Genomic DNA, 27,355 nt, shown 5'->3' with positions numbered 1-27,355 from the left:
TCTGCTCCCATCTGAACCCGACTCAACTCTTCTCAGGAAAAGTCGAAGACTCAGGCAAAGTCTGCGTCCCAGACACCCCCGCATCGACCTCCACATCAGACAGCGTCCACTCCATACCCGGGTACGAATCACTAACGACCTTGACCGTAACCCGCATGCTCTGACCCCTTACGTTCTCGGGGAACTTAACAGACGAACGAACGACAAGCGGTCCATTCCTGTTATCGTTAGGCTTCCTACTCGGCCCAAATCCGGAACCACCTCCGTTACGCTGATTCGATGACGATGGCCAAGAAACACGTTTCAGAGCCAGGAGTTCCCCATTCTTGCCATCGGAGGATGCGCCGCCGCTGTAAACGAGCATGAAGTAGCCCTCTGTCTGGGGTTTGGGGAACCGAGGAGCGTAGATCCTGTAGTCTCTGTCTCTTGGGGCGTTCTTGCGCGTCAAGGTCACGGTGAGACCGTTTGGAGTGATGGTTGGAATAGACAAGGATAGATTGGGTAGGTTGGATGCAGCTTTTGTGAACTGCGCGGGGAGGTTGAGCTTCTTGGTGAGAGATTCGGTGGCTTTGTAGGGAAGGGATACGAGTGCGGTGAGGGATGTGGGGAGTGTGGATTGCTTCTCTGCTGGGTCGACGCCGGGGAGAATCGAGAGGGGCGCGTCTTCGGGCCATCTTGCTGATTTAATGCATTGCAGGAGGGACATGAACATGTGGCAGGCGTGGAGGTAGCCCAATTCAGCCATGACGTCGATAGAGGCTTGGATGATACGGATGCCTTGGTCGAGGACGGAGGTCTGATCACCGACGTAATCGGAGATGGGGAGATCGATGCGGGACATGTATGCCTGGAGCAAGAGGAAGGCTTTGACGTGTGGATCCCAGAGGGGAAGGTCACCCATGGATTCGACTGAGAGGGGGAGGTTGCGTGCCAGTTCGGCGTTGATCAGGTCTTCGTTGTGACGAACGGGCAGCTCGTCGAATTCGGTTGCTGAACACATCCAGCTCAGGACATCATGGAAGGTTGGGTTGGGTTTAGCGTGCGCCATGAGGTAGCGGATGGTTTTGTGAGACAGGTAGTAGTAACTCATGATCTTGCCGAATGGGGTTGGATCAACTTCTCCGGTTGCTGAATCGAGTACGACACAGGAAGACTCGGCTAGCTCTCCGAGCGACTTGTCAACTAGCTCAATCATGAAGTCCTGCGCTATTGCCTGCGCTGCCATGGTGTTGTGCTCCTCAGCTGAGATTTCCAGGCCATAGTAGGAGGGATTCTTGTGCAGTCGGCGGAAGAAGAAAGTCCAGGTCAAGTAGTCAAGGGCGTCCTGCTGCGTCGTGATTGTTCCTGCGGAAACTTCGGCACCCAAGTGGTTATCGAGCACTTTGTGTAGTGTTGACTCGACGGGGAATCCAGTATGCAAGAAATGCTTGTAGAATGCCTTCTTTGCATCCTGAGTGAAAATGCGCGCAATACCTGACGTGTCAAACTGAGGACGTCCTGCTCGACCAAGCATTTGCAGAACATCGGTGAGATCCATGTCCCTGTATCCTTCGATCTTAGCGTCGAAGAATTGTGTTCCCTTCACCACGACCAGATGTGCTGGAAGGTTAACACCCCAGGCGAGGGTACTGGTGGCCACAAGGATCTGGATTTTGTTGTTGCCGAAGAGCTCCTCAGCTAGCTGTCTGTCTGATTCGACAAGACCAGCATGGTGCAGACCAATACCGAAGCTGAGTGCCTCGCGCAATGCGTCATCTTTGACTCTTGCAAGGTTCAGCTGCAGATCTTCCTCGGACATGCGGACGAATCTACGAGGATTATCCTCCATACCACAATAGTTGATCAAATCCTTGGCAGTCAATCGAGTCTGTCGACGGGAAGCGACAAACACAATCACCGGCTTTTCGGGAGAGTGGTTCTTGATTGCCAAAAATGTCGGTCGATTCATGGACTGCATCAGCGGGCAGAACCCACGCTGCTCCGGGAATCCGTCAATGTAGATTTCAAGCGGTACAGGACGCACGGAGTGTCTGAAATTATACAGTCCTTCTTTCACGCCGAGCCAGTTCGCCAAGTCGGTGGCGTTCGCGCAGGCAGTGGACATACCCATCAGCCGAACAGAACCCTTGGATTGCGAGGCAATGTAGTTCATTCGAGAGACAATGATTTCAAGAATCGGTCCTCGATCACCACCCAGCAGGTGAATCTCGTCGATAATCACCAAGCTCACCTTTCGCACGTAGTCTCTAGTCTGCCAACTACGGGAGATACCGTCCCACTTTTCCGGAGTTGTGATGATAATGTCGGCATCCCGGATAGTCCGTGTATCAGGAGTGTTATCACCGGTCAATTCCACCAATTTCAGGCCCATGGGTGCTGTCAGACGCTTCTTCCAGTCCTGAACACGTTCGCGAACGAGTGCCTTCATCGGTGCAATGTAAACAACCTTCGAGCCCGGCTTTTCTCTGAAAGCCCACCACATAGCCAGCTCTGCGGCTACAGTCTTTCCACTACCGGTCGGGGAGCCCAGCAGCACATTAGCCGGGGTGTGGTACAGCATGTGGAAGATCTGCGTCTGCATTGGGTTGAAGAATTGGAAACGCTGCCCATAAAGCTCTTCCAATATCGGATTCTTTAGCGCAGATATGGGGAGGGGTTGGAGGTTGAGTAGATCAGTGTAAACACTTTCCGTATCTGGACGAATCAAGTGCTGGAAAGACACAGGATGCACCGTTTCTGCGCCCAACCAACGGTCAGAGATCGCACGAACGTAGATTTGGCTGGGAAGAGGATCGGAAAGCGGGATGGTGAAATTCAACTCGTGTTCATCGTTCAGCTTCTTCCTACTGAGAATGAAGTACTCGTGGTGGTATATTTCAGATGTTTCCGAGTTTTCTACCCAGATCCAGTACGATTCGGAGGCACCGTGATGTCTATCATTCCAGATAAACTCTGGGTACAGACTCAATCGGATTCGTAGAACATCACGGTTCAATGGTGCAATTTCAGCCTCCACTCCAAGGGTAGGGAAATTGTCAAGCAGCTTTGCCAACGTCTTCCCCATTTTTTGGTTGTGAACCAGCTGACCAATTTCGGCAGTCTCCATGTCTCTCATAGATTCGATGGAGGATGTTGGAAGCTTGTCATCTAAGTTCCTGAGGATCGGTTGAGGAAGATCAAATTGATGGAATGGGTGATCAAACGGCCACATCTGCTTCTCAATAGCCTTGCAGAGTGAGAGCAGAACTTGACACTGGTAACCCCAACGGCGGTTCAAGGCAATCATGAACAAGGAACGACAAATTCTGGCTGCATTCTGTGCCACATACCCTGTATCAGACACCAGAGCAAAGTCTTCAATCCTAGCGCGAGAGATGTATGACTGCAACAGAATGTTGGTTTTGGCATGTGGCGAGTCGTTGCCTCCCTCAACCTCGGTCTGGATGGCCTCATCACGGAGTCTATTCAACTCTTTGGACTCGGTTTCCCGGGCTTGGATGTTATCGAATTCACCACTCATACTGATCATTCTGAGCACATCCGCCTCGCTGGCTCGAGGACGCATCAGATTGTTGAAAATTTCAACACTGGTCTGCAAGACATAGTACTGGCTTGCAATGCGGCCAACATCTTTCGCTCGCAACTCTTCTGTCTTTTCGTTGTATATGATCATTTGACTCTTTTGCAGTACGATGGCAGCTTGGATGACTAGCTGACGACGTCTTTGCACCAGCATAGGATCGTCACGAATTTCTGCCCAGTCAATTCCGTAATTGCGTGGCTCTCGTTTCATGCGAACAAAAAGATAAGAATATCCCAGCCATTGCACGGCTTCTGGGACGGAGGTAACCGTTCCTAGAGAAATTTCGGCATTCAGGTTATCCACCAGCCGGCTGGAGAATCGAGATTCAATCGGTTGCTGTGATGTTACAGCAGATATATAGTGGTGGAGCTTATCGTGGGTCGTACAGATGAAACCAATACCTGTATCTTGGAATTGGGGTCGACCAGCACGACCGAAGATCTGTAGCACATCCAATATACCTAGATCGACGAATTTACCTTCTTGCGGATTATACAACTGAGTACCTTTGATAACTACCGCGGCAGCAGGAAGGTTGACACCCCACGCAAGTGTGGCAGTACAGCAGAGTACTTTGATGAGTCCTTCGGAAAACAGTCGCTCCATGAGGTTGCGGTCACTCCGGCTCATACCAGCATGGTGTGTCCCGAGCCCACTGGCGAAAAGCTCACGCAGTTCGCGAGCACGGCTGCGTTTAACATCACCAAGACCATTCGAATAGCCTTCGTGCTCTTGACAGCTGAACAGGTTCTCACACCCATCCTCAGTGGCCATCTGCTTCAGCATTCGGGCAGTCATGACAGTGTCCTTACGCGAGTGGACAAAAACCATGACTTGGTGCCCTCGTTCGAGCATATCACGGACTTTCTCAAAAGCTACAGTATCAAGGTTCTCGCGAGACTGCTTGGTGCCAGGTTTGCCTTTCACACCAATGAAATGTTGTTCCAGAGGAACAGGGCGGAAGGATTGGTCGAAGAAAAAGAGACCGGCCATTTTGTTGACTTTCAGGAAATCGGCGACGTCGACATAATTCGGGAGAGTTGCGGAGAGACCGACAATGCGGATAAGTGATTGCGTACTTTCGACTTGGCGCTGGGTACGAGCCACCAACGATTCAATAACAGCACCACGCTCATCATGAAGCATATGGACCTCATCGATGATCAACAGACGCACCTTCTGCACGAGCTCTGTATCTCCCGTGCTCTTCCGGGTCACTACATCCCATTTTTCAGGGGTAGTGACGATGATCTGTGTTTCCACAATCTCTCGCTTTGTCAGTTGCATGTCACCTGTAAGCTCTCGAACCTTGATCCCCAACCAAGCGAGACGTTTCCCGAGCTTCTCGGTAACTTCAGCGGCCAGGGCCTTCATCGGAGCAACGTAAATGATCTTAAAATCCTCCACCTGAACCGCGAATTCAGTGGCTTGTGGTTCCTCGATAGGATTCGGAATAGTGTTCTTTCCAATGGCGTTTAGGATTGTGAGCATTGCAGCGTCCGTTTTACCAGCACCAGTCGGGGCACAGATCAGCATGTTCTCATTCGTCTTGTAGGCTACTTCATATAGTAGACTTTGCATTCGATTGAGGGTCTTGTACCCCTTGAAGGTGCCTTGACACAAGCCATCCAACGAGGCGATCTCCACGAGTTTATGCCCGGGTCTTAAGGTACCGACCTTGGACGCGGGAACCTCAACCTCGGTATACTTCTTCTCGTCGATTTGCTTACTGCCCATTGGCAATCCGTATCTCTTTCCTCCAAGCGCAAGGACATTTCTGGACTCGTGCAGTTTGAATACATGAGGGTAATGCGGTTCCGATCTCGTCTGTGCCGGCATCAAGGACGCATGCTTGTGTTCGTAGTCCGCCTGTCGCAAAGCTTGCTCTCTTTCCGCTCTCGTCATAAGTTTCCCAGCCATCAAACCATCCGTCTGGGCCTCTGGTCCGGTATGCGAGCTCGCGACAATATCCGCCCTGTGAGCAATCAGGTCAATCACGAAGTCGAGGTCATCGAATCCCACGATTTCGGCCAGTGACATTTGCAGCTCGTCGTCACCGCTGTCCGTCGCTAGGGCGGCAGTGATTTGCTGCGCTAGTTCTCCGGCATCCATACCCGACTTGTTAGCAGCAAGGCTCACGCACTTCTGCTCAAGCCAGAGCTGGTCGTAGCCGGAGGATGTCGGAGGAGAGGGGAGCTCGTCATAGTCATCGAAGTCGTCGCTGGCCTCTTCATCAGAGCTGATAATGTCCCAGATATCATCATCGGCAGTTCCGGGCGATGAATAGTCCTCGTCGAAATCCAAGTCCAGGTCGCTTCCGTAGCTTGTATCTTTGGCGGGGTCTTGGGGAAGCTTCAAGTCCGCAATGGCCTGGCGCATGGCTGCCAGCTGGGCAAGCCACTGGGACTCGACGGATCCGTTGACAGCCATTATGAAAATATGTTGTCACAGTTTGGTCCCAACTGAGCCAAAAATCTGCGAGAATCAACGGACTAGCCAGACTTGGAGATGACTAGCAAGCGGAGTGTGGGTGATCAGATTGATAATGAAGCACAATGATCATCCGGCAGAACAGTGACCGCCCGCCGCTTATCAGCCTAACCGGGTGTGGTCTAGCCCGGCCGGTAAGGAAGTATGCGGAGAAGAGCAGGAGCGAGTACATGGCCCACGACATTGGTCTTGGAGTTAAGTGATTTGCGTTTGAGTCTTCATCGCTGTTTATAGAAGACCACAATGGTCGATTCAATCAGATTTTCTTGTTGCTAAGTGACGCCACATTGTATACAAATTGGGTCAAAGATGAACAATAGTGTCATGCTGGTTATATAAACTGGTCACTACCACTTGTACTCTGCTGGCAAGTGGTCAGAAACTCTACTACAACTACTAATATCTACTACTATCCATAGCTCAATAGATATCAATAACTGAGATCATGCCTAGTATGATCACTTATACTAATACTAGCCAGTAAATAAGGGTCGAATATCCTTGCTTGTCATGAGGCATTTGCAAATCCTCCAATTATTCTCTCTGTTCGACTTCGCTGTCTATATTTCCCTGACTCCTGAGCATGTCCTTTCCCCATGGTTATCCGATGGTATCTCAATAAACATCCACACATGAAAGTTCCAGACTTAAAGGCGACGTTCCAAAAGTATTGATTGGGGCCTATGGCACTGCGAGCCTTTGACGAACAAGCGCGCCGGGGGTATACTTGACGTTTACGTAGCAGCTGGCTTGCTCCCCAACTAACAGCCGTTGCGTCATCGTTCAGCTGTACATAAGAAGGGCTTTAAGTTGGTGGATGGAGCGAATGCATCATTAAATGATGAGGACACCTCAAGCGACTCCATAGGAACCAATCATTATGATGGGTAAGCCTGCTTTCACGAACAGCTTGGAAGTCCATCATATGATTCGGAAAGTCTGGAATTGGGTGGCAGTTCGTGCCAGGGGCTTTAGCAAGCACGTCAAACGAAGTGACCGAACGGGATGTATATCCCTGAGTTATGTTTCCGGATACGGGTCTCGAAGCCAATGTGGAAGATTTGGTGATTCTCCAAGACACCCATCGCATTAAGAGGCCAATACGGAATAATGTCTATCGAATATCATGCCTATTCAGGCGGAGGTAGCATGAGGACGTATTCCCGGGTACTAAGGCCAAACTTGACCACATCCTTGTCCCGCAGTTCCACGTACCGGCCAGCGGGAATGGCGTCTCCGTTCACTGTAGTGCCATTGGCGCTTTCCAGATCGATCAGATAAGGCTTGACGCGTCCGATCCGATCTCCGAATTCATTCCGCTTTTCGACAAAGCGAAACTGCAGCGCGGCATGCTGTTTAGAGCAACTCGGATGCTCCAGAGGAAAATCCACTACCAATTGTTCTTTCCCAATCAACCAACAACTGCGTATGCCCAATTCCACCATTTCAAGGAGGTCTTGCCCCTTGAACACGTAAAGTCGCCACGGTTCCTTTGCTGGGGGTTTGCGCGCTTCCGGGGGCTCGTGATACTTGAGAACGACAGAGTTACCATTGACATTCACAGTCTTGCTCTCTGCAGCCAATCGCCCAGTTTGACCGAAATTGGGTTTTTCCTTCTCGGGAGGAGGGCCTTCCGACTCTCCAGTCCGAGCTACTTCAGACGAGGTATATGCATCCTGCTGCGGAGGTAGGGGTGCTCTTGATCGTACTGGGGCGTGCGAGTCCGGATCCGGCGAGCGTCTTGTGGGCGAGCGGGATCGCGAGTAGTCACGTCGTCTGCGAGAAGTCTTTTCCTTTCTGTCGTAATGGTCTCGGTCACGGTGACGACGGTATGAAGACTCTCGGTCGGAAGTATGTCGGCGTCTTCTCCGGTCATCGTCTGAAACATCCTCCTTATCCCTGCGCTCACCGCGCCGACGGTCATAATCTCTTCTGTGGCTTCGTCGGTCGGCCGGGCTGCGGGATGACCTCCGTCGCGAGCTGTCTCTTCGGGAGCTTCGATGAGATTCGCGATGCTGCCTCGAATCGCTGCCACGGTCGTCGTCACGGCGCCGCTGTCGTTGATCGCGGTCAGGAGCTGGTGAGCCGGAGGGGGATCGATGCCGCCTCCGGCCGTGATCGTCGCGTGAATCAGGCATCTTCTATACAGCGGATTTCTATACAGCGTGTCGATGGGGATAGAGGTAGATTTCATGCGGGAAGCTTTGGAGCTTCGGAGACCCGCACGTGATGACCTCATGTGGAGATCCGAAGTTCGGAATTAGCGGGATTATTTGTATCGACGACCAGACCATCCCGTTCAAACCTCGGTGCTTTCTACTTTGCCATCGGTCTAAAACATTCCGGAGAGGTCTTACATATCTCTCCATGTGAAACCATGCGGCCATGCTCAAGAAACCCAACATCCTTTGCTGCGGTGGGGGACTGCAGTTACTGAACACCCCATGCCTGTCCTCGCCACCTCGGTCTCGTGCTTTCCCCTCACAGTCTCGCTATTCCGCCAGGCGCTATGCCACCGCTTCTCACAACCCAGAGACGGATCTCTCATGGCCGTCTTCTCCCACTTTCACCCCATATGAGCTATTTAAACAAGACCGGACCGCACCATATTCCAAGACCCGCTATTATGAAATGGTCAAAATCTACCATCCGGATCGCCCATGTAGCGGACATCCACTATGCAGAGACCTCACACCCGAAGTGAGACTCCAGCGCTACCACATCCTAGTGGCTGCGCATGAAATTCTATCTGACCCTAGTAGACGGGCAGCCTACGATTTCAGTGGCGCGGGGTGGAACCTCCATCCGTATGAAACGCCGATCCCATCATGGGCTAGAACGGGCTCCAGTAACTACGGTCCGATATACGCGAACGCGACGTGGGAAGACTGGGAAAGGTGGAACAATCGTCACCAGGGAAAACAGCAAACTCTGGTGGACCATCGGACCTTTGCGACATTCGTTATACTTCTGACATTAATGGGCGGAGCGCTCCAGGCATCTTGGATTAGCAAGCTCAGCAGCGGTTACGAAGACCGGCTTTGGGAGCTGAACCAAGAGTCATCCCGCCTTCTAAAAGGGCGCAGGGAGAATACTCAGCATCAAATGCAGTCGGTAGATGCAAGGGTCCAACACTTCCTTATCCGAAGAGACCCGTCCGGGTGTGGTTTGAAGGAGGAAGAACAGCCCGTTTATAAGCAAGTGTTACATTCTCAAAAAAGCTCCGACGAGTCACCTGCGGAGGTTGTTGGATTGGAGAGACAGGACGGTAGAGTCTTACAAGATCCGGTCCAGGTGGAAACCAGCAGTTGACATGGATTGCATGCGTAGCTAGTTCGCGGGCGCTGTAAATATGATCATTGCTTCAGTTTATTGGAGGCCTGGAGTTTCCACTTCTAAATCTATGCCCTGGAACATGCATGCATGGCAGTATCCTGCCCCTAAGCAATCATATGTTAGCCGATTGTAGAATCTACAATGCAAACAACCTACTTTTATATTCATGATCCAACATGCATGCTGCATCTGTGCCAGGCTTACTAATTCGTCCGGAAACAATAGCTGGAAACCTCGAAGCCGTTTGAATCCACAACTGTGGCATAGTCAAAGGCGTATACACCATAATGCTTCCGGAGTACATATTGATGGGAAGTTTCGCAAGTCTATCACCCAGATTCATACAGTAATGTTCTTATTCATGTGTATAGACCTTGTTCGGCGTAGCAATCATTGGTGCCCCGTAATCTGTGCTACTGTGATGCAACCCTGATCCCGGTACATAACTAATATACGGGGGATGATGACATTATACCATGGCTAGCTGTATCATGAATCTCTAAGCCCCTTGCTCTCGAAAATTACCACACTGATTTCTTTGGCTAGGTACTAATGGTATGAGCCTGGTAGTTGGGAATTTGCCTGCGTCATGAACCTCGAGATTCCGCTGTAGCTGCAAGAATTAGTGTAGTTGCTAGAAGTAAGAGACTCTGGCTACGATCGGCTGCACTAGCGAGAACTCCGCGACCTGTGTCCGGAGATGCTCCGTCAAGTCAGTCTTAGATGCTTCAATCGACATGCGCACGATCTTGCTGGTGCATGACAAGCAGTTAATAGAGATGTTTTTTGCCTGTATAAAGCTAGAAGTCTCTTAGGTGGTATGTGTTCTTGCATGGTTTGTACATTTAATTGGTGATAAATAGGATCGGTGATCCAGACATGAACCTCAATATTCTCTTCCCCTTTTACCATCCATTTCCTTATTGATGCACGTGCCATCATCGCTACAATGAGCGCTGAAGAATTTCTGGCCAATGTTGAAGGCGGCATCGTGCCAGTAACCTGCCATGAGGATGTCTTGCAAACCGCATTCATCTATCTATACGAGGGGCTGTGGACCGGAAATGGGGTGTTCGACGTTGTGGAGAAGCTACACTCATATGGATTGTCCTTTGGTGAGGGCGATCTACGCTTTAATCGGTAACTAAGATATTTCATACTGTGACAATTACCGAGAGGACTGCATCAGTAATATATACCAGTTCCCTGGATATATTTTACCTCGCACAGCTAGCAGCAGCCATCTACCGCTATTGCTCCCAACTGGAACAGGACTTTCCCTCCTTCTCTGATTTCTCTGCTTTCTACTCAGCCCACCATTCCCTCCTGCACTCTTCTGCCTGGCGCTCCTACTACTCTACCCCATTCCTCACCCAGCGCACTACAGCGCGCTTCTACCGCCTGCCCGACCTCCAGGACCTTCCCGACTCCTCCTCCCCACTATGTCAGCCGCGTCAAAGTCCGGCATCATCTATACACATTTTGCAACTCCCTCGCTGGACCTACACTGTCGCGTGCACACACCGTAGGCAGCCCTTTCTACCGTTTGTCACTCTTACTTCATTGGCCCTCAGCACGCTGGAGGCAACTATGACACGCCGGCACACGGCATACCCCAGCGCACCATCCTATTCGGAATCACATGCGCGCTTCTGGCTTGACTATTTCGCTCCTGATATTTCACCACCATCTCGCGTGGCTGAGGTAACCTCCCGGCAAACAGAGGGACCCGACAGGTTTGGGATATTGGTCGCGCAGGGAATGTATGATATACATGGGCTTGAGACAGAGTATCTTGCACAAATATCGGAGGGAGAGGGTCCCGATGGAAATAGCCATTCAGAGCAGGTGATATGGTGTGGGTGGCCGGATGGAGGAATTGGAGTGCAGGCGTGGTGGAGGGGGTGGGATGGAGAGGTTGGGAGTGAGGAGGAGGTAGAGTTTCTAGCCGCTGTGGCAGTGGAGGAAACACTTGGATTAGGGCTCCAAGATATTGATATGGATGAATTGGACTTGTCAATCCGGTCGCATATACTACTAGCGGTCATGCATGCTGCGGTGAAAGATAGGCAGGAGAGGGAGCGGTTCTTGGGCGAGCTGGGAAGGCGGATGGTGCAGGAGGAATTAGTTGACAAGGAGAGGACAGGGGGGTGGGTCAGAGAAGCCTTGGAGATCATGGGGCCGTATGTACGCGAATGGCAGGGCGTGTGGCCTGGGGTAGAGGAGAGGGGAAAGATGCTGCGGCGCATTCTGGTGGAGAATGCGCAGCTCTTTGCACGCTGGAGGGTGTCACCTGCTTCGAAGCAGTTTACTTTTGAATTGGGGTCGAGGGAGTGAGGGATTCAGACTGCTTGCTTATTGAGAACATGAGGTTATACGGGGTACCTATAGTAAGCAGTTCATTTCATAATGCTTTAGTAGTGACCAATTCAAATGCAGAGGATACGAATTACCATGTTGCAACGCAACATAACCCCCTACCTGGATCTCGTAAACCCGATATTACGTACTACTCACTTGCAGCAGATGCAGCACGTCCTGGGAAGTGCCTCTCTCATTATCACAGTTGTAGTCTTGGAGGAAAATAGGCAGAATCACGCAAATTACTCGATCTGGAACGCCACGGTTAGCACATTGCGGTTTTCGAGTATTCATTTAATTCCCAGCTGACCATTTCATCTCGAGAAAGCAAAACATGACTTGTCGCGATTAGCAGACCACGTATTAAGTACCATAGAGTTCTGAACGGCGTCAGTCTGAGCCTATGGGTGACTGCGACGTGAGGGTATAACGAATCCCCTGTTATTCAAAATCCTAATACTAGGAACTTCTATCTTGTGATTATATCCCTTATCCATCATGATGAGTACCAAACAACTTTCCGTGGATGAAGTGCTCGCAGTTGCGAGATTACAACCCTAATATACTTTACCCACCCGGTCCTCAGGTAATTCAGACCGCTGTGTAGATACAACCTAGTTCTAATAGCACCCTCGAGTCGTGGCCACTGTCTACCAAGAAAGACCTGTAAGTCCTATCAGCTGTTAAAAATCTCCTCCGATCGGGTGATATACTCATGACCTTCCTACTAGCTACAAAATTATCGAGCGATTAACCAAGGACACGAACCCCGAAAATAAATACCGTTCGTAGCTCCTACGTCAGTGTCACCGGCGGCGGTTCCTGTTGATGTTCTTCACAGATGTGAAAGAAAACCGTCAACATCGCGCAGCGTTTGGCGAGTTTCTGCGCACCTGTGGAGTTGTCGAACCGCATGAGCTGAAGTACTTCCGCGTGCTCCGACTCTGGGATCGTGACCGTCGGTTTAGCTTTAAGTGGTATGGTGAGTATTTTGAGTTTACGAAAATCGATATGTTCATGCAGAAGGAGACGTTTGGGATCTTGCAGTGGCAGATTATTGCAGGGACGCTTGATTCTTCGCCCCAGACGACCCTGGAGATTAGGTTGCTTCGTGCCGCGGCAAGTGATGATATTTTTCCTCTTGAGCAGTTTGTTTATGAAGTGGAGACGTTCTTCTTTGTTTTACCGGACAATAGGCATTTGTTCAAATTGACCTTCGTTGAAGATATACGTGGGTTCGAGAAGAGCGGTACGGGGAATAAAGTCATGAAGTTTGTGGATAGAAGACACTAGTAGTATATTGAAGATAGTATAATTCCCTGACATCTGAAACCCCCTTCCCACCATTCAAGCTCTATAGCGCCATACCTCCACCCTAATAACTCCTCGGCAACTGCAACACCTTCTCGCTAACATAATTCAAAATCATCTCCCTACTCACCGGCGCAATCCTAGGCACCAAACACTCCCTCAAATACCTCTCCACATCATACTCCATCGCATACCCCATACCCCCATGGCTCAGCACCGCCCTTTCACACGCCGTGAACGCCGCCTCAGCAGCCAAATACTTCGCACTATTACACGCCACTCCCACCGAATGCAGCGGAATCGTCTCATCCTTCTTCGACGCATCATACAGCCTTGCAGCATGATACGTCGCCAACTTGGCCGCCTCCAACCTCATATACGCATCCGCCAACGGATGCGCAATGCCCTGGTTCTGTCCAATCGGCCGTCCAAACACCACCCTCTCCTTCGCATAATCCGCTGCTCGCTCCAGCGCCGCATACCCCAACCCCAATGCCTCACCAGCAAGCAAACACCGCTCCGCGTTCATCCCATGCAGAATAATCCGGAACCCTTCATTCTCCTGCCCGATGAGAGTGTTCGCGGGTACTTCATACCCATCAAAGAACACCTCGTTAGCATCGACAGCCCGTCCACCCATCTTCTTGATCTTGCGCATGTCCAGACCGGGCTTGTTGCGGTCAAGGTCGATGCAGAACATCGATAGACCCTGCGTGGACTTGGTTACTTCTTCCAGCGGGGTCGTGCGCGCTAATAGAATCATTTTGCTGGCCACTTGCGCGCAGGTAATCCAGATCTTCTGCCCTGAGACGGAGTAGATGCTACTACCATCTCCGGAGGATTTTTTGGTGGCTAGGGTCTTCAGCTTGAGCGTTTCGAGGCCCGTGTTGGGCTCCGTGACGCCGAAGCATGTGCGCCATGTACCGTCGATGATCTTGGGGATGGTTTCTTCTAGTTGCTCGCGCGTGCCGAACCGGGCGAGTGGTTGTGTTGCATATACGTTGGCGTGGATGGCTTGTGCGCCGGCCATGCCGGCGCCGGACTGGGTGATGGTTTGCATCATCATTGTTGCTTCGGAGATTCCTGGATGTGATGTTAGTCATATAGCACTGTGAAGAGTGGCAAAGGTTGGGGGGGGGGGGGGGGGGGGGAGAATTGGCCTACCTAGACCTGCGCCTCCTAGTTCCTCAGGAAGCGCGATACCTAACCATCCGTCTCGAGCGAGGGCGGCGTGGAACTCTTTCGGGTCGCGCTCGTTCTGGTCGCATTCTTGCCAGTATGTGTTGGGGAATTTGGCGCAGATGGCGGATACCGCGTCACGCACTGTTAGTTGCTCTTCGGTGAAGCCTGTTAGTTCCATTAATGGGCGTGCGGCGCTGGTGCTGAAGCCGCAGCGGCGGGATGGCCGGGCGGGTAGTAGGGAGGAGCCCGGCCGGAGAGCGCCAATTCGGCTGTGTTGGAGGGCGCGACTTAGTTGGTATATACGGGACATGGTTGATTGTGTATATGGATAAATTCTCGCATCGAAAATGAGTTGGTTTGGGGAAGTGGAAAGTTGATATATATAAGGAAAGCCGAAAAGGCATGCGATCATAGAATGCGGCAAATACCCGAGGGCCATATAGCCTTCTTGGTTCCTCCCAATAGCCGAGCCCGCATGCTGGATGTATCAACCTTTAGCTAAGTAGTACTACCGAATAACATCAAGGCGTCTTCAAAATTAACCACAGAAATTATGTCACCGGCCAAAAAGGAGAAAAATGATTGAAGAATGAGAAAATGCAATCATATACCATCACATTAGCTCGTATATGACACGGTGAAGGCCGAGTCACTTTGCACGTCCACGTCCGTCAACACCTGGTCGCCCTGCTTCAGCTCGACAATAGTCGCATCATCTACACCCCATGTAGACCCTCCCCCTTGTGCTTGCACGCCCCAGAAGCTGATCTCGCCGAAACCAGCCAAATCGACCATAGAGTCGCCGGACTGGAAATCTTCCACAATCCAGTCGGCATTTTGGCCGGCAAGTGTGGCTGTCGCAGCTGGGGCTCTGATCGTTTGCGTAGCCTTCTTCCCTGTTGATATGTTCTCAATTGTGGCTACACCTTGACTTGGCGAGATGGCTTCCACCTTGGCGACAATTGTGTCACCTGTGCTCACATCCAGGTCGAAGTCGTATGCATAGTCTGGATACCACTCATACCAGGCATCGTTGTACGTCTGCCCGTTTTCCACGTAGAAGTCGACTCCTGTTTGGAGAATGGCGTTGCTGTATGTGTCGCCATCTATCCCAACCCAGGCCGATCCAGCCTGCGTTCCACTCCCCCCTTGCGCCGTGGGTTCTGGTACGCGAAAGGTTGCCGACACGGCAGAATACGTGCCTTGCGGAGGTGGTTGCTCGCGCACTGCACCCGCCCAATTACTGCTGTATGTAACATGGGTGGTATTTCCGTCGGATTGGAGAAGTCTGGACTCCTCTTTGGTGGAAGTGTCGAGTGGAAGTGGTGCGAGAGGATGTGACTGGCGCTGCAATGACCGCGTACGGAGTCTGTCCTCCAATCCGGTGCGGGGAGCTGGAACCGCTAGGACACTGCTTGCGAGTGATGCAGTTGTCAAAAGATAGTTTGTGAACTTCATGATGAATGAGAGCAGAATGAATTGTGAAGAGTGATGTACGACGCTAGTGGCAGAGGGTATCGATAATATAGAAGGCAGAAGGGGGCGGGTCGTGTCCTGCAAGGTCATAGATGCACGACTTTATTATATCCCTCTGGAAGATCTGCAAGTCGCATGCGGATAGCTTTTACTTTCCTGCTTGTCACTAGATTAGGCAAGTTTCTCGACTAATGCCCCCGATCTCCGCGTGCCCACGGGGACACACAATCCACCGATGGAGTGTGGAGGTGCACGTACGTCACGGACCGAATCATCAAGAGTCTCCAGTGCGTATACAATTGGCCGTCGGGCGCAAGATCGAACAAGTTATTTTTAACAAGGTTTTGCCCTGGCACCGATCTGCCTGGGACCGTCCAGATTTCCCAGACTCCAGCCGGAAAGAGTGGGTGCAGTGCGCACGTTTTCCCTGATAGGTGCAAGACACCGAACAGGGCTTTCAGATGCAATAGGTAAGGCAGATGAACGACGGAATAGGACAGGATCGACGACTGCTGAAGCTGCAGTTATGGTGGTTGGATGCGCTGAGGCCTTCAGCGGACCGTATCACCTGCCATAGGGGCGCTGTTGAAGCATATAACATGACCGAATGCCTGATTTCATTGTCAGACATAAACAAATAGATAAATTGTCAGCCATGAAGGCAAATTAAGATTGTGCTGATCCGAAACATGGGTCGGCAGTAGCTGTCTATGTGGCTTTGTTGCAGATGGGAGGGTGACGAGTGCAGGAATGAGGAATCTCACATACCAATCGACACAAGACCCCTTCCGCTTCTGTGGCATGTCCGCGTGGCCGCTGAAAACATCCGCTCGGGGTTTGTTTGATCCCTTGGTGTTCTGAGTCTTTGAGTATGGCCAGATCTCCCTTGTTTCAGTTCAAGGTGCCTTCGACTTGCGGTTCCTGCTCATACCGGACTATGCATGGGTCTCGTTGGGTCAGACATCGCCTTATAGAGTCTAATGAGAGAGATTATATCAAGATACCAAGCTGAGTCTGTTTCTTCAGACTATGAGGGGGCAAGCATAAAGCTCACCTACGTACCATGAGCTGTCGGGAATGTCGATAGGGTCATTCTACTTGAGCTTGTGATACTTAGGGTAGAACAAGGCTCCCGACATCCGCCCAATGAATGAAACGGGGAAATTAATGCGATCAATTGATCCATGTGCAATTCGCCCCAAGAATGTAACCAAATGAATTCTAGTCTAGTCTCTATCTATCGTCATGGGTATCATCAGATCCTCCATCGAGGATCAGAAACTCACTTTTGCCTTCGTTGAGAACGTGAGCACTGGCGCCGAATGACAGTCATATCTTTCACGAAAAGTCGATTAAAATATCAACTAGATGCCGCAACGAACTGGTTGTGCGCGTGACCAACTGCCCTAGGCCTCCGTTCCATGTGATTTCCGAGAGTTCGTTCGAGCGTCGGATGGGTTTGAAACATCTTCCGAACGAAAGGAAGTCTCCGAATCCTCATGTAATAGATGTGTGACATGGAAAGAAGCTGGCTGTTTGCATGTGGTCTAGACAACAGTAGCTTGTTCATGCCGACGCCACTATGAGTGATCATCCTGCAATTTCCACCACGCCCCAGAGCCATGGCTAAGCTTTTGCGGAAGAATCAAAGGATATCACGATTCGTTATTCGAAGCGTCGACGGCGGGAGTGGTATCGCGCTTGAGGAAGTGGCCCTGAATCCAGCAGCGGTACATCTTCAGCTTGCGCTGACGGTTAACGATCAACCGGTAATCGACACCTAGCTTCTCGATGTCAAAGACACCCTTGATGTCAGTAGGGCTCTGTTCATCCTTGGCCTCGGTTTCCTCTCCTGTCGCAAGTGCCGTGGGCAAGCCCTTCTCCGGAGTCCATTGGCCCCACATCTTCTCAAGCTCATCGCGATCAAAGAAGTACACCCGTGTTCCATCACCGCGAACGTAGAAGTTCTCGCCCATGTATCGGTTCTTCTTGAAGCGAACCTGTGCCAAGTCGCCCCGTCCGTAATCGCGGAACAGAACATGTCCGCCGGGTTTCAAGACGCGGTATACATTACGAAGAGCCTGGTTCCACTGCTCTGGGGCCAAGGCAGAAAAGATAAAGATGAGAACGACGACATCGACCGACCCCTCAGTAAGGCCCGGAGGAAGTCCATTGCTGTTCTCATCCGCCTCCGCCGTGACATCCCACACATCAGCTGTCATATGCTTAGTGTTGTAGTGTGGGCTCTCGCGCATGACCTTGACAGCGGTCTTGGAGAAATCACAAGCATGAACCATGAGCTCCTCGTTCTCGTTGTTTTCCAACAATGGGAAGGCAGTATTTCCGGCACCTGCACCGACCTCCAGCACCACCTTCTTTCCTGCTGTAGGCTGAGTCACATCCGCAAGGACAGGGAACTCCTGGCGGAGCCATTTTCGGTTCTTGAAGAAGTTGGCTGTGTTGTTCTTGTAGAAAAGGTTCCACCACTTGGCAGGGTCGGCATTGAAACGGTTTCTGTCGAAATCCGAAACCGGGGTTTCGCGCTGCTTCGAATATTGGACTTCTGCGAAGGCTTTGAACTCGTCGTCGGGCTCGACATGATCCCAGGCGTTGAACTCGAAGACATCGTCTCCTTCTTCCAGGTACCGGGAGCCGAACTGGAAGGGATCGCTCCGCTTTTGATTGTTGGAGGGGTCGTGGGAGCGGTGCGGGGCAATCTGAGGGGGCGTAACTAGTTGGAGAACAGTCGCGATATCATCGCTCGAAGATGCGATCGGAGCAGGGGCCATGATTAAGATATACTCCGGCTGGGGCCTGGAAAGATGTGAGTCCGACAAAGTAAGGTTTGAGCCAAGTAGGAACGAGACGCCCCTCGATAGAAAGTAGAAGCCGATAAGAAAAATTTACAAACTTTGCAAACACTAAGCGACAGTCATGTGATGTACGGCCCACGTGCATCCAGATACGATCCGTGGAACGGTTATGGGGTGCGGAGTAAATAACCTCGCTTCCCAGGTAGAATAGATGTTTTCTTAACAATATTATTTGCTGTATTTGATCTTCTGTAAATACACGAGACCATATAGTGAGGTCATAACAAGCAGCACTTTTGGTTCGTTTCAATTCGCCTATACAAAACAGTAGCCACGTGCGGTCCCAGACTCAAAACGACCCAAAACCATCCCAGATAGAGTAGCTGAAAAGAAAAAAAGAGATTCATATAAGACACAATTTAACTTCGAAGAATATACGGACGCAAAGAAGGACATATAATCATATATGCCATCCCGATTACTCGAGAGAGTCGGTGATACAGCCGTGGCTGGCATCCTTGACGGTTCTATTGGGTAACGTTAGCATCGCGTCCAGACATGAGCCATAGAGATGCATCGTAAAGATATAAGTGACGCCAGTTAAAGGTGTGATACGTACCTAGCGTACTTGCCAAGAGTACCTCTGAGGGTCAGGCCGGTGGGAGGGAGCTTGCCAGCAGCCTTGTCGGCTTCCCACTCCTTTCTTCTTTGCGCGAGGATGGTCTCCTCAACATCAAGATCCAGAACACGCTTCACGGCGTCAATAGTGATAACATCACCATCCTTGACCAGGCCAATGGGGCCACCGACGGCGGCTTCAGGAACAATGTGTCCGATCAAGAAACCGTGAGAACCACCGGAGAAACGGCCATCGGTGATCAGGGCGCAGGACTGTCCGAGGCCGGCACCCATCAGGGCAGAAGAGGGCTTCAGCATTTCTACTCGTCGCAATTTGTTAGCGTTACTGGTACACGTGCGCAGTGGAAAGGAGAACATTTTGCTGTAGCGACTTACCGGGCATGCCAGGTCCTCCCTTAGGACCAGTGTAGCGGATGACAACGACGGTCTTCTCCTCCTTCTTGATCTCGTTGCGCTCGAGAGCAGCAATGAAATCATCCTCATCATCAAAGACGCGAGCCTTTCCGGTGAAGACGGTTCCTTCCTTACCAGTGATCTTACCGACACTGCCACCAGGGGCCAAAGAACCCCTCAAGATCTGAATGTGGCCAGTCTCCTTGATGGGGTTGGACAGGGGACGGATGATCTTCTGATCCTCAGGGAAGTCCGGCACATTCTCCAAGTTCTTAGCCAGGGTCTGACCGGTGACAGTCATGCCAGAGCCATCGATGAGACCTTCCTTCAGCAAGAACTTGAGCAGAGAGGGAGTACCACCAATCTTGTGCAGGTCAGCCATGACGTACTTGCCGGAAGGCTTGAGGTCCGCCAAGAAAGGGGTGCGATCGGAGACGGACTGGAAGTCCTCAATATCCAGCTTGATACCAACAGAGTCCGCAATGGCAATCAAGTGAAGAACGGCGTTGGTGGAGCCACCAGTGATGTTGACCAAAACCATGGCGTTCTCGAAAGCCTGGCGAGTCAGGATATCCGAAGGACGAATGTCTTCCTTGAGCAGAGTCTTGATGGCCTCACCAGCCGCAAGACATTCAAGGTACTTAGCGTCAGACTCGGCGGGGTTGGAAGAGGATCCAGGAAGGGTCATGCCCATGACTTCGATAGCAGTAGCCATGGTGTTGGCAGTGTACATACCACCGCAGGCACCACCTCCAGGGCAGGCGTTGCGGATAATGTCAAATCTCTGGGGCTCGGTGATTTCCTTGCTAATGAACTGACCATAGGCCTGGAAGGCGGAGACGATATCAATGTCGGCGTTACCCTGCATGGAGGCGCAACCAGGCTTGATGGTACCACCGTAAACCATCAAACTGGGGCGGTTCACACGTCCCATTGCCATCAACACACCAGGCATGTTCTTGTCACAGCCGGGAATGCTGATGTTAGCGTCATACCATTGACCACCCATAACGGTCTCGATAGAATCGGCGATCAGATCACGACTCTGGAGAGAGAAGCGCATTCCCTTGGTACCCATACTGATAGCATCACTAACACCGACAGTGTTGAACTGAAATCCGACCAAACCAGCCTTCTGGACACCCTCGCGGACACGGTTGTTGAGATCGAGCAGATGCATGTTGCAGGGGTTGCCATTGTACCAGACAGACGAAATACCGACTTGAGCCTTGCTCATGTCCGCCTCAGTGAGGCCAGCGGCATACAGCATGGCCTGGGAAGCACCCTGGGAGATGGGCTGGGTGATGTGGCGGGAGACCTTGTTGAGGCCAGTAAACTCGTCATCGTTACCGTTCTGTTGCTTCGGCAGAGTGGTGGACAGAGGGCGACTGAGTGAATGACACTAATATCAGCCTGTATTCTGAAGCAATTGGAGGACACAAGTCATGTTGTAGGCCGTTATCCATACCTGTTCAGCAAAGAGCGCTTGGCGATGCTCCGGAGAGCGGAGGGCATACGCCCCCGGGTTTGGGAAAGAAGCATTGCCGTCCTGGTGCGCGTGGATCGCGGGACAGTGTGACAGGGAAGGGTGCAGCAGCGGGGTGAATGCGTTCGAACAGACACGGATACCTTCAAACCCTTGACCACAACAAGAGGAAGAGATTAAGTAGAGCCGACCGAGGAAAGTGACTCCAAGTAGCAAAAATGGGCCGGGGTCCTCCGCAGCGAAGTCGGGGCCGGAGTTGGACAGCGACTCCGCGCCGCCCAATGTACGGCCATGGATTGTCAGCAAATCAGCATCTCGGCCCCGCTGAATAATAGCGGGTTCTCCCCGTGACTTGCTGACCTCCAGAGAGCTACCCTAAGCTGGACTAGCGCGGTCGCTTTCTGGTTTTGCCGATCCCGAAGCTGCACTACTGTTTGCCCCGGGTTGCCATAGTTTACTGCTCGTTATTACCGCTTATCTGACCGCTAAAAGCGGCAGAACCTCGTCGACCTCGCTGAGAATATTTCGGATATAGACGGATATAGACGGATATAATTTTCAACACCCCCCGGAACAATGTGTGTGCATCTGTATAAATCTTTACCGCCCTGCTGACCGCTCATAGTGGCAGCAGAACCCCATGCCATCTTGCAAGCCAATGCGGCCACTCCGCCAAGTACCTCGTGCACCTTACCGAATTGGGCGGTTCATCTATACAAAGCTTATTGTTTGTGCTTCACCTTCAATACACCGGCCTTTATCGAGGTATTCCCGTCTTTGCGTTTACGCTTCTTGTCTATGCAAAGGTCACACCAAAGCTTTTCGCAATCATGCGATATAGGTCAGAGAATGACGGACCAATTTTCACTGTGGTCAGATGGATGGGTGGACTGTTACACTGTACACCGGGATACTACTGACTATTGCAATTAAATCCGTATCGTTGCCGCAATAATGCCACACCAGCCTGTGGAGAATACAGCCATTAGGCTTACTAGAAGTAGGGGCTGCCCTTCTGTGTCTTTATTCACCTGTGGTGTTGGTACGCGATCGTGGCCGCTCCCCCTTGATGCAAGGCACGCAATAAGAATGCAGGTGGAATGCAAGCTCTACAGCTACGCGTGGGAGCAAAACACCTCTCAAAATTACTGTTGAATTAGATCTCTAACATTTACAACTAATCTCGACACTATCAACCCTCCAGCCTACAGCAACGGATGTGGTTCTGCCTCCATGTAGGATGGCATCAAACCAGGACATGGCGTCTATTGTTATAGGCGCTCTAGGCATTCTACTCATTTCAAGCTGTACTGTTCCCGCACTACTCGGCATAATCCGGCGATTCTTGCATGTCAAAGAAGGACCCCCGATCCAATTGCCCGGAGCACATGCTTTCGACAGACCTGGCTATGAGGATAAGGACGGAGAGGCCAGTGATGAGGCGTTGAAAGGTTTTTCAGATCTTTGGAAGAGACTAGGAATTGTCATTCTATCAGTCACTGGGCTTGGAATATCGCTGGCACAGGCCATCCTGTCCATAACAAAGGGCCAACATGTCTTGATTGTTCCCTTTTGCCTGCAGATGGGGAGCTGGGTGAGTCCGACAGCTAATGGTTTGTTCTCACTCTGACTAACTCTAACGGCAAACCCGAATATAGGGAGTTATATCCGTACAAACGATTGGTTTCTTCGTTGAGCCGGCACCTACCAAGCGGTACATGCTAGGAGTATATGGATTCGGGACTAGCTTACTCGCCGCCATAATTCCCAGCTTAGAGATTGGCTTGGTCTGGGATACTGGGCATCGCCTAGATGCCGTGTCGGTGGGATTAGCGATAAGTCAATTTGGAATATCCTTATTTAGGGCTACACTGTGTCTTCTACTTCCCCGCCGCCCGAACGTGTACCATGATGGCCAGATTGTCGACCGAGAGCGTACTGTGAGTGCTATGGAACGGTTCACATTCAGCTGGGTCAACGATCTCTTGGACCATGCGGTCGCCAATGAAGGTCTGGAGATCGATGATCTCCCCAAGATGGGGTTTGATACACGCTCGGAAACTCTTCATGCACATCTTGATCGTACGCGTGGTTCGCGAGCACTCTGGCGGTCCCTCGTGGTGGCACACCAAAGGTCACTCATCCTTCAGTCATCGCTTAGCATGATTATCTGTGTGTTAAGTTTCGGTCCGCAAGCAGCGATGTACGGTATACTGAAATCGCTCGAGAATCGCTATTCCAACCCTGACGAGAACCCAAAGGATGTTGATGAGGCATGGGCCTGGGTGTTCGGGCTGGGAACCGTTCTCATCATCTCGTCCAGCATCGAATCGTGGCTTTGGTGGATCATATATGCAAAGCTTTGGATCCCTATTTACGAAGGTCTTTCAGCGCTCGTGTTCGCCAAGTCAATGAGGTGTAAGGATGTCAAGCAGCTTGTATCGTCAGACGAAAAGGAAGGGAGTGACCACGATGCAGACGAACCGCAACAGGATGTTGTGAGCCAAAGCCCTATCAATCTTGCCTCGGTGGACTCCAAACGCATTGCAGATTTCGTCATGTTCAACTACTTGATTCCATCATCTGTCATCCGACTGTTTATAGGAGGTGTCTTCTTAGTCCACCTCATAGGATGGCCGAGTTTATTGGCCGGCGTCGCAACTGCTCTTCTTGTGGCTCCTATGAACGCCTATTTGACGAAGAACTACTCCATGGCACAAGAAGAATACATGAAGGCAAGCGATAAACGAATGGGGGCTGTAGGAGAGGTTCTTCATGGGATCCGCCAAATCAAGTTTGCAGCATTGGAGCAGCAATGGCAGGATCGCATTAGCGAGAAGCGCCGCGTTGAATTAGGGCTCCTCTGGCAAACCTCACTGTATACTATTGGCATGGTATCTGTGTGGATTATGGGACCTCTAATGCTGTCTGCCGTCTCATTGACAGTATATACTTTAACTCGTGGCGAGCTTTCCGCTTCCGTTGCGTTTACGACTCTTTCCATATTCGGCTCCTTAGAATCAGCCATGGCAAGCTTGCCTGATTTACTTTCGAAGGGAATGGAGGCCAAGATTAGCGCGGATCGCATCGAACGCTATCTGGACTCGTCCGAAAAGTCCCCCCATACCTCTGCGGTCGACAAGATTTCATTCCACAATGCGACCATCGCCTGGCCTGGTGAAGAAGGGACAGAGTTCGACCAGCGCTTTATGCTCCGAGACCTCACCTTGCAATTCCCTCCCAAGGGCCTCAGTGTAATATCCGGAAAGACTGGCTCTGGGAAAAGCCTACTTTTAGCCTCAATCTTAGGAGAGTGTGATGTCTTATCTGGGACCGTGGCAGTACCTCATGCTCCTTCCATAAACAGGACATATGATCAGCGAGCCACTCGCCACAACTGGATCATTGACTCGGCCATCGCATATGTTGCTCAGAACCCCTGGTTGGAGAACGCCACCATCAAGGACAATATCCTTTTCGGCCTTCCGTACGATCGCTATCGTTACCGCAAAGTCATTTACGCCGCAGGCTTGAAGAAAGACATCGCAATGTTTCCAGATGCCGATCGGACCGATATTGGTGCAAACGGAATTAATCTGAGCGGTGGTCAGCGCTGGCGCATTTCATTTGCGCGTGCTCTCTATTCCCGTGCCGGAATTCTAGTTATGGATGATATATTCAGTGCACTTGACGCGGAGACTGGGCGCCACGTGTATGAGCATGCCCTTATCGGCAAGCTAGGCCATGGCAGGACCAGGATTCTGGTCACGCATCATCTTGGCTTGTGTCTATCTCGGACTGATTACTGTGTCATCCTGTCGGACGGACTTACGATTCATGCTGGGACAGTAGATGAATTGGCAGCCACTCAGAATTTGATAGACATGTTGGGCGAATCTGCCAAATCATCAAATGGTCGCAATGCTGATGTGGTAGACGACGAACCTGTGACACCGATAACACCGATGAAGCGCGTATCTACCGAGTCAGGCTTCTCAGTAGCAACAAGTGTCGCCGAGCCTCCAAGGAAGTTCACGGAAGACGAGAGGCGCGAGAAAGGAGCCGTGTCCCTGCAAGTGTACACAACATATATGACCAAGGGGAAATGCCTACGCTGGTGGACGATAACGTTTTTGGCTTATGTCGCATTTATGACGCTTTTAGTCGGAAGAGTAAGTGCCCATATCCTTCCAGTCATGGACCACAATTGACCGTTCTTAGTCCTGGTGGATAAGCGTTTGGACAGACTCTTCCACATCCTCATCCCAACCGACCCATTCGAGCGCTGCCATCCAATCTCGAACAGTGGATGTCAACAGACGTTTTGTCGACAAGGACTCCATGTTCTATCTTAGCATATATGTATGCTTTTCGGTAGCCGCATGTATCATTGGAACTCTAAGGACTTTGGCCCTTGCCCTTGCGTCTCTGGAGTCTTCCCAGAGACTCTTTGATGACCTATTAGCAGCTGTATTGCGCTCACCGCTGCGGTGGCTAGATACGGTGCCCCTTGGCCGGATACTCAATCGATTCACATCTGACATGTACATTCTTGACTGGAGGCTCGGTTATGATATTGGACACTTCGTGTTCAAGGCTCTGGAGCTGACTAGTATACTAGCAGCAGGAGTATTGGTATCCCCGATATTGTTGGTGCTTGCCTGTATCCTCCTGATCTTATGCTTTCGACTCTCCAAGATCTACCTCACGGGAATGCGTCAAATCAAACGACTCGAAAGTACCGCTAAAAGTCCTGTCCTGGAACGATTTGGGTCCAGTCTTTCCGGTTTGACCACGATTCGAGCTTTCAACAAAGCAGATATTTATATGAAAGATATGTACGATCGCATCGATCGTCATGCTCAGGCGGCGTGGTATCTCTGGCTTTTAGACAGATGGCTATCATTTCGGATGAGTATTGCGGGAGCCGTGCTGGCCGGGATGACAGCAGCTCTGGTAGTGTACGTTCCCAGCATCTCTCCGGCACTGGCAGGTTTCGCCATGACATTTGCGCTACAATACAATTATGCCGTGTCGATGGGCCTGCGCTTCTATGCAAATGTGGAAACAGACATGAACGCTACTGAGCGGGTGTTGGAGTACTGCAACATTGAGCTGGAGGAGCAAGGGGGGCATAACCCGCCAGCGGCATGGCCCACGCGTGGAAAGGTCGAAGTTGAGGATCTGGTTGTGGGGTACGCCCCCGACCTGCCTCCTGTGATTGACGGGCTTAGTTTCACTATGGAGAACAACCAGCGAGTGGGCGTTGTTGGACGTACCGGGGCTGGGAAATCATCGCTAACCCTGGCATTGTTCCGCTTTCTCGAGGCCCGACAAGGGCGCATACTCGTTGATGGGCTGGATATCTCGCAAATCAAGCTTGAAGCTTTACGCGGCCGTCTTGCCATCATTCCACAAGACCCAGTGCTCTTTTCGGGAACGCTGCGGTCTAATCTGGACCCATTCAACGAGTATAGTGATGTGGAACTCTACAACGCTTTAGAACGCGTACATCTGGTCTCGTTCGAGGATACACTGACCCTGGCGTCGCATTCGAGTAGCGAGCCACTGAGCGACAGCGGTACATTGCCGTCATCCGCCAACTCGAGCACGGAACCGGTCAAAACAAGCAACTTTTTCGCGTCATTGTCATCAGTCGTCTCTCAGGGAGGGCTCAATCTCTCCCAAGGTCAACGGCAACTACTTTGCCTGGCGCGGGCCATAGTCTCCCAACCGAAGATCATGATCCTGGATGAGGCCACCTCCGCAGTGGATATGGAGACCGAAACTCTGATTCAGCGGTCCATTCGGGAAGAGTTTGGACGCAATGCTACCTCGCTCCTTGTCATTGCGCACCGCCTCAGCACAGTTGCGGATTTTGATCGAATCCTCGTAATGGACGCCGGAAAGGCCGTGGAATTTGGCACACCGCAGGAGTTACTCGACATCGAAGGAGGTGTGTTTCGAAATCTGGTGGAGCACAGTGGAGAGCGAGCACATCTGGAGCGAGTCATCAAGGGAGAAGAGACAAGGTCTCGACGCTCTTAGTTTGGTTTTGTTCAGCATAATTAGCGTTTGGGCGGCTTGTTTGTACTCTAATCGATATGTACAGTATGGGTATCTTTCATTTCCTGCTGAAGGTACCTCTTTCACAACAACTTTCTAATCAGGTTATTTATCGACACAGAATGAATGTACTAACCAACTTATAGAAGATGTTCTCCTAACGCGTAACGTAACATTAGTATTTACCGAACCATACCTGATGTATGATGAGCAACCACT

The 27,355-nt window shown here is 51.2% G+C and overlaps 10 protein-coding genes across 10 annotated transcripts; 4 read left to right on the top strand and 6 right to left on the bottom strand.

Annotated features, from left to right (window-relative positions):
- Positions 1 to 22: 22 nt before the first annotated feature.
- On the bottom strand, positions 23 to 6,072 carry BO83DRAFT_415636 (RNA helicase SLH1; the record flags this gene model as incomplete). The annotated part of the gene is made up of 1 exon (XM_025534651.1): positions 23 to 6,072. The coding sequence occupies exon 1, from the start codon at positions 6,011 to 6,013 to the stop codon at positions 23 to 25; it is 5,991 nt and encodes a 1,996-aa protein (XP_025390090.1). The 5' UTR covers positions 6,014 to 6,072.
- Positions 6,073 to 7,184: 1,112 nt separating this feature from the next.
- BO83DRAFT_223253 (putative FHA domain protein SNIP1) lies at positions 7,185 to 8,253 on the bottom strand. Its single transcript, XM_025526842.1, has one exon. The coding sequence runs from the start codon at positions 8,209 to 8,211 to the stop codon at positions 7,204 to 7,206; it is 1,008 nt and encodes a 335-aa protein (XP_025390089.1). The 5' UTR covers positions 8,212 to 8,253; the 3' UTR covers positions 7,185 to 7,203.
- A 117-nt stretch (positions 8,254 to 8,370) lies between these two features.
- Positions 8,371 to 9,561, top strand: BO83DRAFT_376720 (Hsp40 co-chaperone Jid1). Its single transcript, XM_025530798.1, has one exon. It carries the CDS (start codon positions 8,459 to 8,461, stop codon positions 9,383 to 9,385), a length of 927 nt encoding a protein of 308 aa, XP_025390088.1. The 5' UTR covers positions 8,371 to 8,458; the 3' UTR covers positions 9,386 to 9,561.
- A 797-nt stretch (positions 9,562 to 10,358) lies between these two features.
- Positions 10,359 to 11,805, top strand: BO83DRAFT_357031 (uncharacterized protein; the record flags this gene model as incomplete). The annotated part of the gene is made up of 2 exons (XM_025529229.1): positions 10,359 to 10,549; positions 10,612 to 11,805. The coding sequence occupies 2 exons, from the start codon at positions 10,359 to 10,361 to the stop codon at positions 11,744 to 11,746; spliced, it is 1,326 nt and encodes a 441-aa protein (XP_025390087.1). The 3' UTR covers positions 11,747 to 11,805.
- A 793-nt stretch (positions 11,806 to 12,598) lies between these two features.
- BO83DRAFT_435798 (uncharacterized protein) lies at positions 12,599 to 13,063 on the top strand (the record flags this gene model as incomplete). The annotated part of the gene is made up of 1 exon (XM_025535914.1): positions 12,599 to 13,063. One exon carries the CDS (start codon positions 12,599 to 12,601, stop codon positions 13,061 to 13,063), a length of 465 nt encoding a protein of 154 aa, XP_025390086.1.
- Positions 13,064 to 13,065: 2 nt separating this feature from the next.
- BO83DRAFT_334077 (acyl-CoA dehydrogenase family protein) lies at positions 13,066 to 14,629 on the bottom strand. Its single transcript, XM_025528362.1, has 2 exons — positions 14,246 to 14,629; positions 13,066 to 14,164 (listed from the first exon to the last, which is right to left on the bottom strand). Exons 1-2 carry the CDS (start codon positions 14,571 to 14,573, stop codon positions 13,146 to 13,148), a joined length of 1,347 nt encoding a protein of 448 aa, XP_025390085.1. The 5' UTR covers positions 14,574 to 14,629; the 3' UTR covers positions 13,066 to 13,145.
- On the bottom strand, positions 14,624 to 15,802 carry BO83DRAFT_376717 (A4/G1 family peptidase). The gene has a single exon (XM_025530797.1). It carries the CDS (start codon positions 15,719 to 15,721, stop codon positions 14,882 to 14,884), a length of 840 nt encoding a protein of 279 aa, XP_025390084.1. The 5' UTR covers positions 15,722 to 15,802; the 3' UTR covers positions 14,624 to 14,881.
- Positions 15,803 to 16,965: 1,163 nt separating this feature from the next.
- On the bottom strand, positions 16,966 to 18,594 carry BO83DRAFT_376716 (tRNA(Thr) (cytosine(32)-N(3))-methyltransferase). The gene has a single exon (XM_025530796.1). The coding sequence runs from the start codon at positions 18,526 to 18,528 to the stop codon at positions 17,395 to 17,397; it is 1,134 nt and encodes a 377-aa protein (XP_025390083.1). The 5' UTR covers positions 18,529 to 18,594; the 3' UTR covers positions 16,966 to 17,394.
- A 197-nt stretch (positions 18,595 to 18,791) lies between these two features.
- On the bottom strand, positions 18,792 to 21,257 carry ilv3 (dihydroxy-acid dehydratase ILV3). The gene is made up of 4 exons (XM_025535913.1): positions 21,053 to 21,257; positions 19,567 to 20,972; positions 19,172 to 19,490; positions 18,792 to 19,079 (listed from the first exon to the last, which is right to left on the bottom strand). Exons 1-4 carry the CDS (start codon positions 21,124 to 21,126, stop codon positions 19,031 to 19,033), a joined length of 1,848 nt encoding a protein of 615 aa, XP_025390082.1. The 5' UTR covers positions 21,127 to 21,257; the 3' UTR covers positions 18,792 to 19,030.
- A 1,071-nt stretch (positions 21,258 to 22,328) lies between these two features.
- BO83DRAFT_308672 (putative ABC bile acid transporter) lies at positions 22,329 to 27,118 on the top strand (the record flags this gene model as incomplete). Its single annotated transcript, XM_025527376.1, has 3 exons — positions 22,329 to 22,664; positions 22,729 to 25,242; positions 25,292 to 27,118. The coding sequence occupies 3 exons, from the start codon at positions 22,329 to 22,331 to the stop codon at positions 27,116 to 27,118; spliced, it is 4,677 nt and encodes a 1,558-aa protein (XP_025390081.1).
- Positions 27,119 to 27,355: the final 237 nt, after the last annotated feature.

This window comes from Aspergillus eucalypticola (assembly GCF_003184535.1).
Source record: "Aspergillus eucalypticola CBS 122712 chromosome Unknown BO83scaffold_7, whole genome shotgun sequence".
NCBI classification, from domain to species: Eukaryota; Fungi; Ascomycota; class Eurotiomycetes; order Eurotiales; family Aspergillaceae; genus Aspergillus; species Aspergillus eucalypticola.
This window is presented reverse-complemented; position numbering and strand designations above follow the sequence as displayed.

Excerpts from the sequence above, each read along its gene's own strand:
- BO83DRAFT_376720 (XM_025530798.1), top strand. The coding sequence starts at position 8,459 with ATGCTCAAGAAACCCAACATCCTTTGCTGCGGTGGGGGACTGCAGTTA.
- BO83DRAFT_376716 (XM_025530796.1), bottom strand. The coding sequence starts at position 18,528 with ATGGCCCCTGCTCCGATCGCATCTTCGAGCGATGATATCGCGACTGTT.
- BO83DRAFT_334077 (XM_025528362.1), bottom strand. The coding sequence starts at position 14,573 with ATGTCCCGTATATACCAACTAAGTCGCGCCCTCCAACACAGCCGAATT. Across the intron at positions 14,165-14,245 it reads ACTAGGAGGCGCAGGTCTAG|GAATCTCCGAAGCAACAATG; the intron begins GTAGGCCAATTC and ends CATCACATCCAG.
- BO83DRAFT_376717 (XM_025530797.1), bottom strand. The coding sequence starts at position 15,721 with ATGAAGTTCACAAACTATCTTTTGACAACTGCATCACTCGCAAGCAGT.
- ilv3 (XM_025535913.1), bottom strand. The coding sequence starts at position 21,126 with ATGCTTCTTTCCCAAACCCGGGGGCGTATGCCCTCCGCTCTCCGGAGC. Across the intron at positions 19,491-19,566 it reads GGGAGGACCTGGCATGCCCG|AAATGCTGAAGCCCTCTTCT; the intron begins GTAAGTCGCTAC and ends TGCGACGAGTAG. Across the intron at positions 19,080-19,171 it reads ACTCTTGGCAAGTACGCTAG|AACCGTCAAGGATGCCAGCC; the intron begins GTACGTATCACA and ends GTTACCCAATAG.
- BO83DRAFT_223253 (XM_025526842.1), bottom strand. The coding sequence starts at position 8,211 with ATGCCTGATTCACGCGACGATCACGGCCGGAGGCGGCATCGATCCCCC.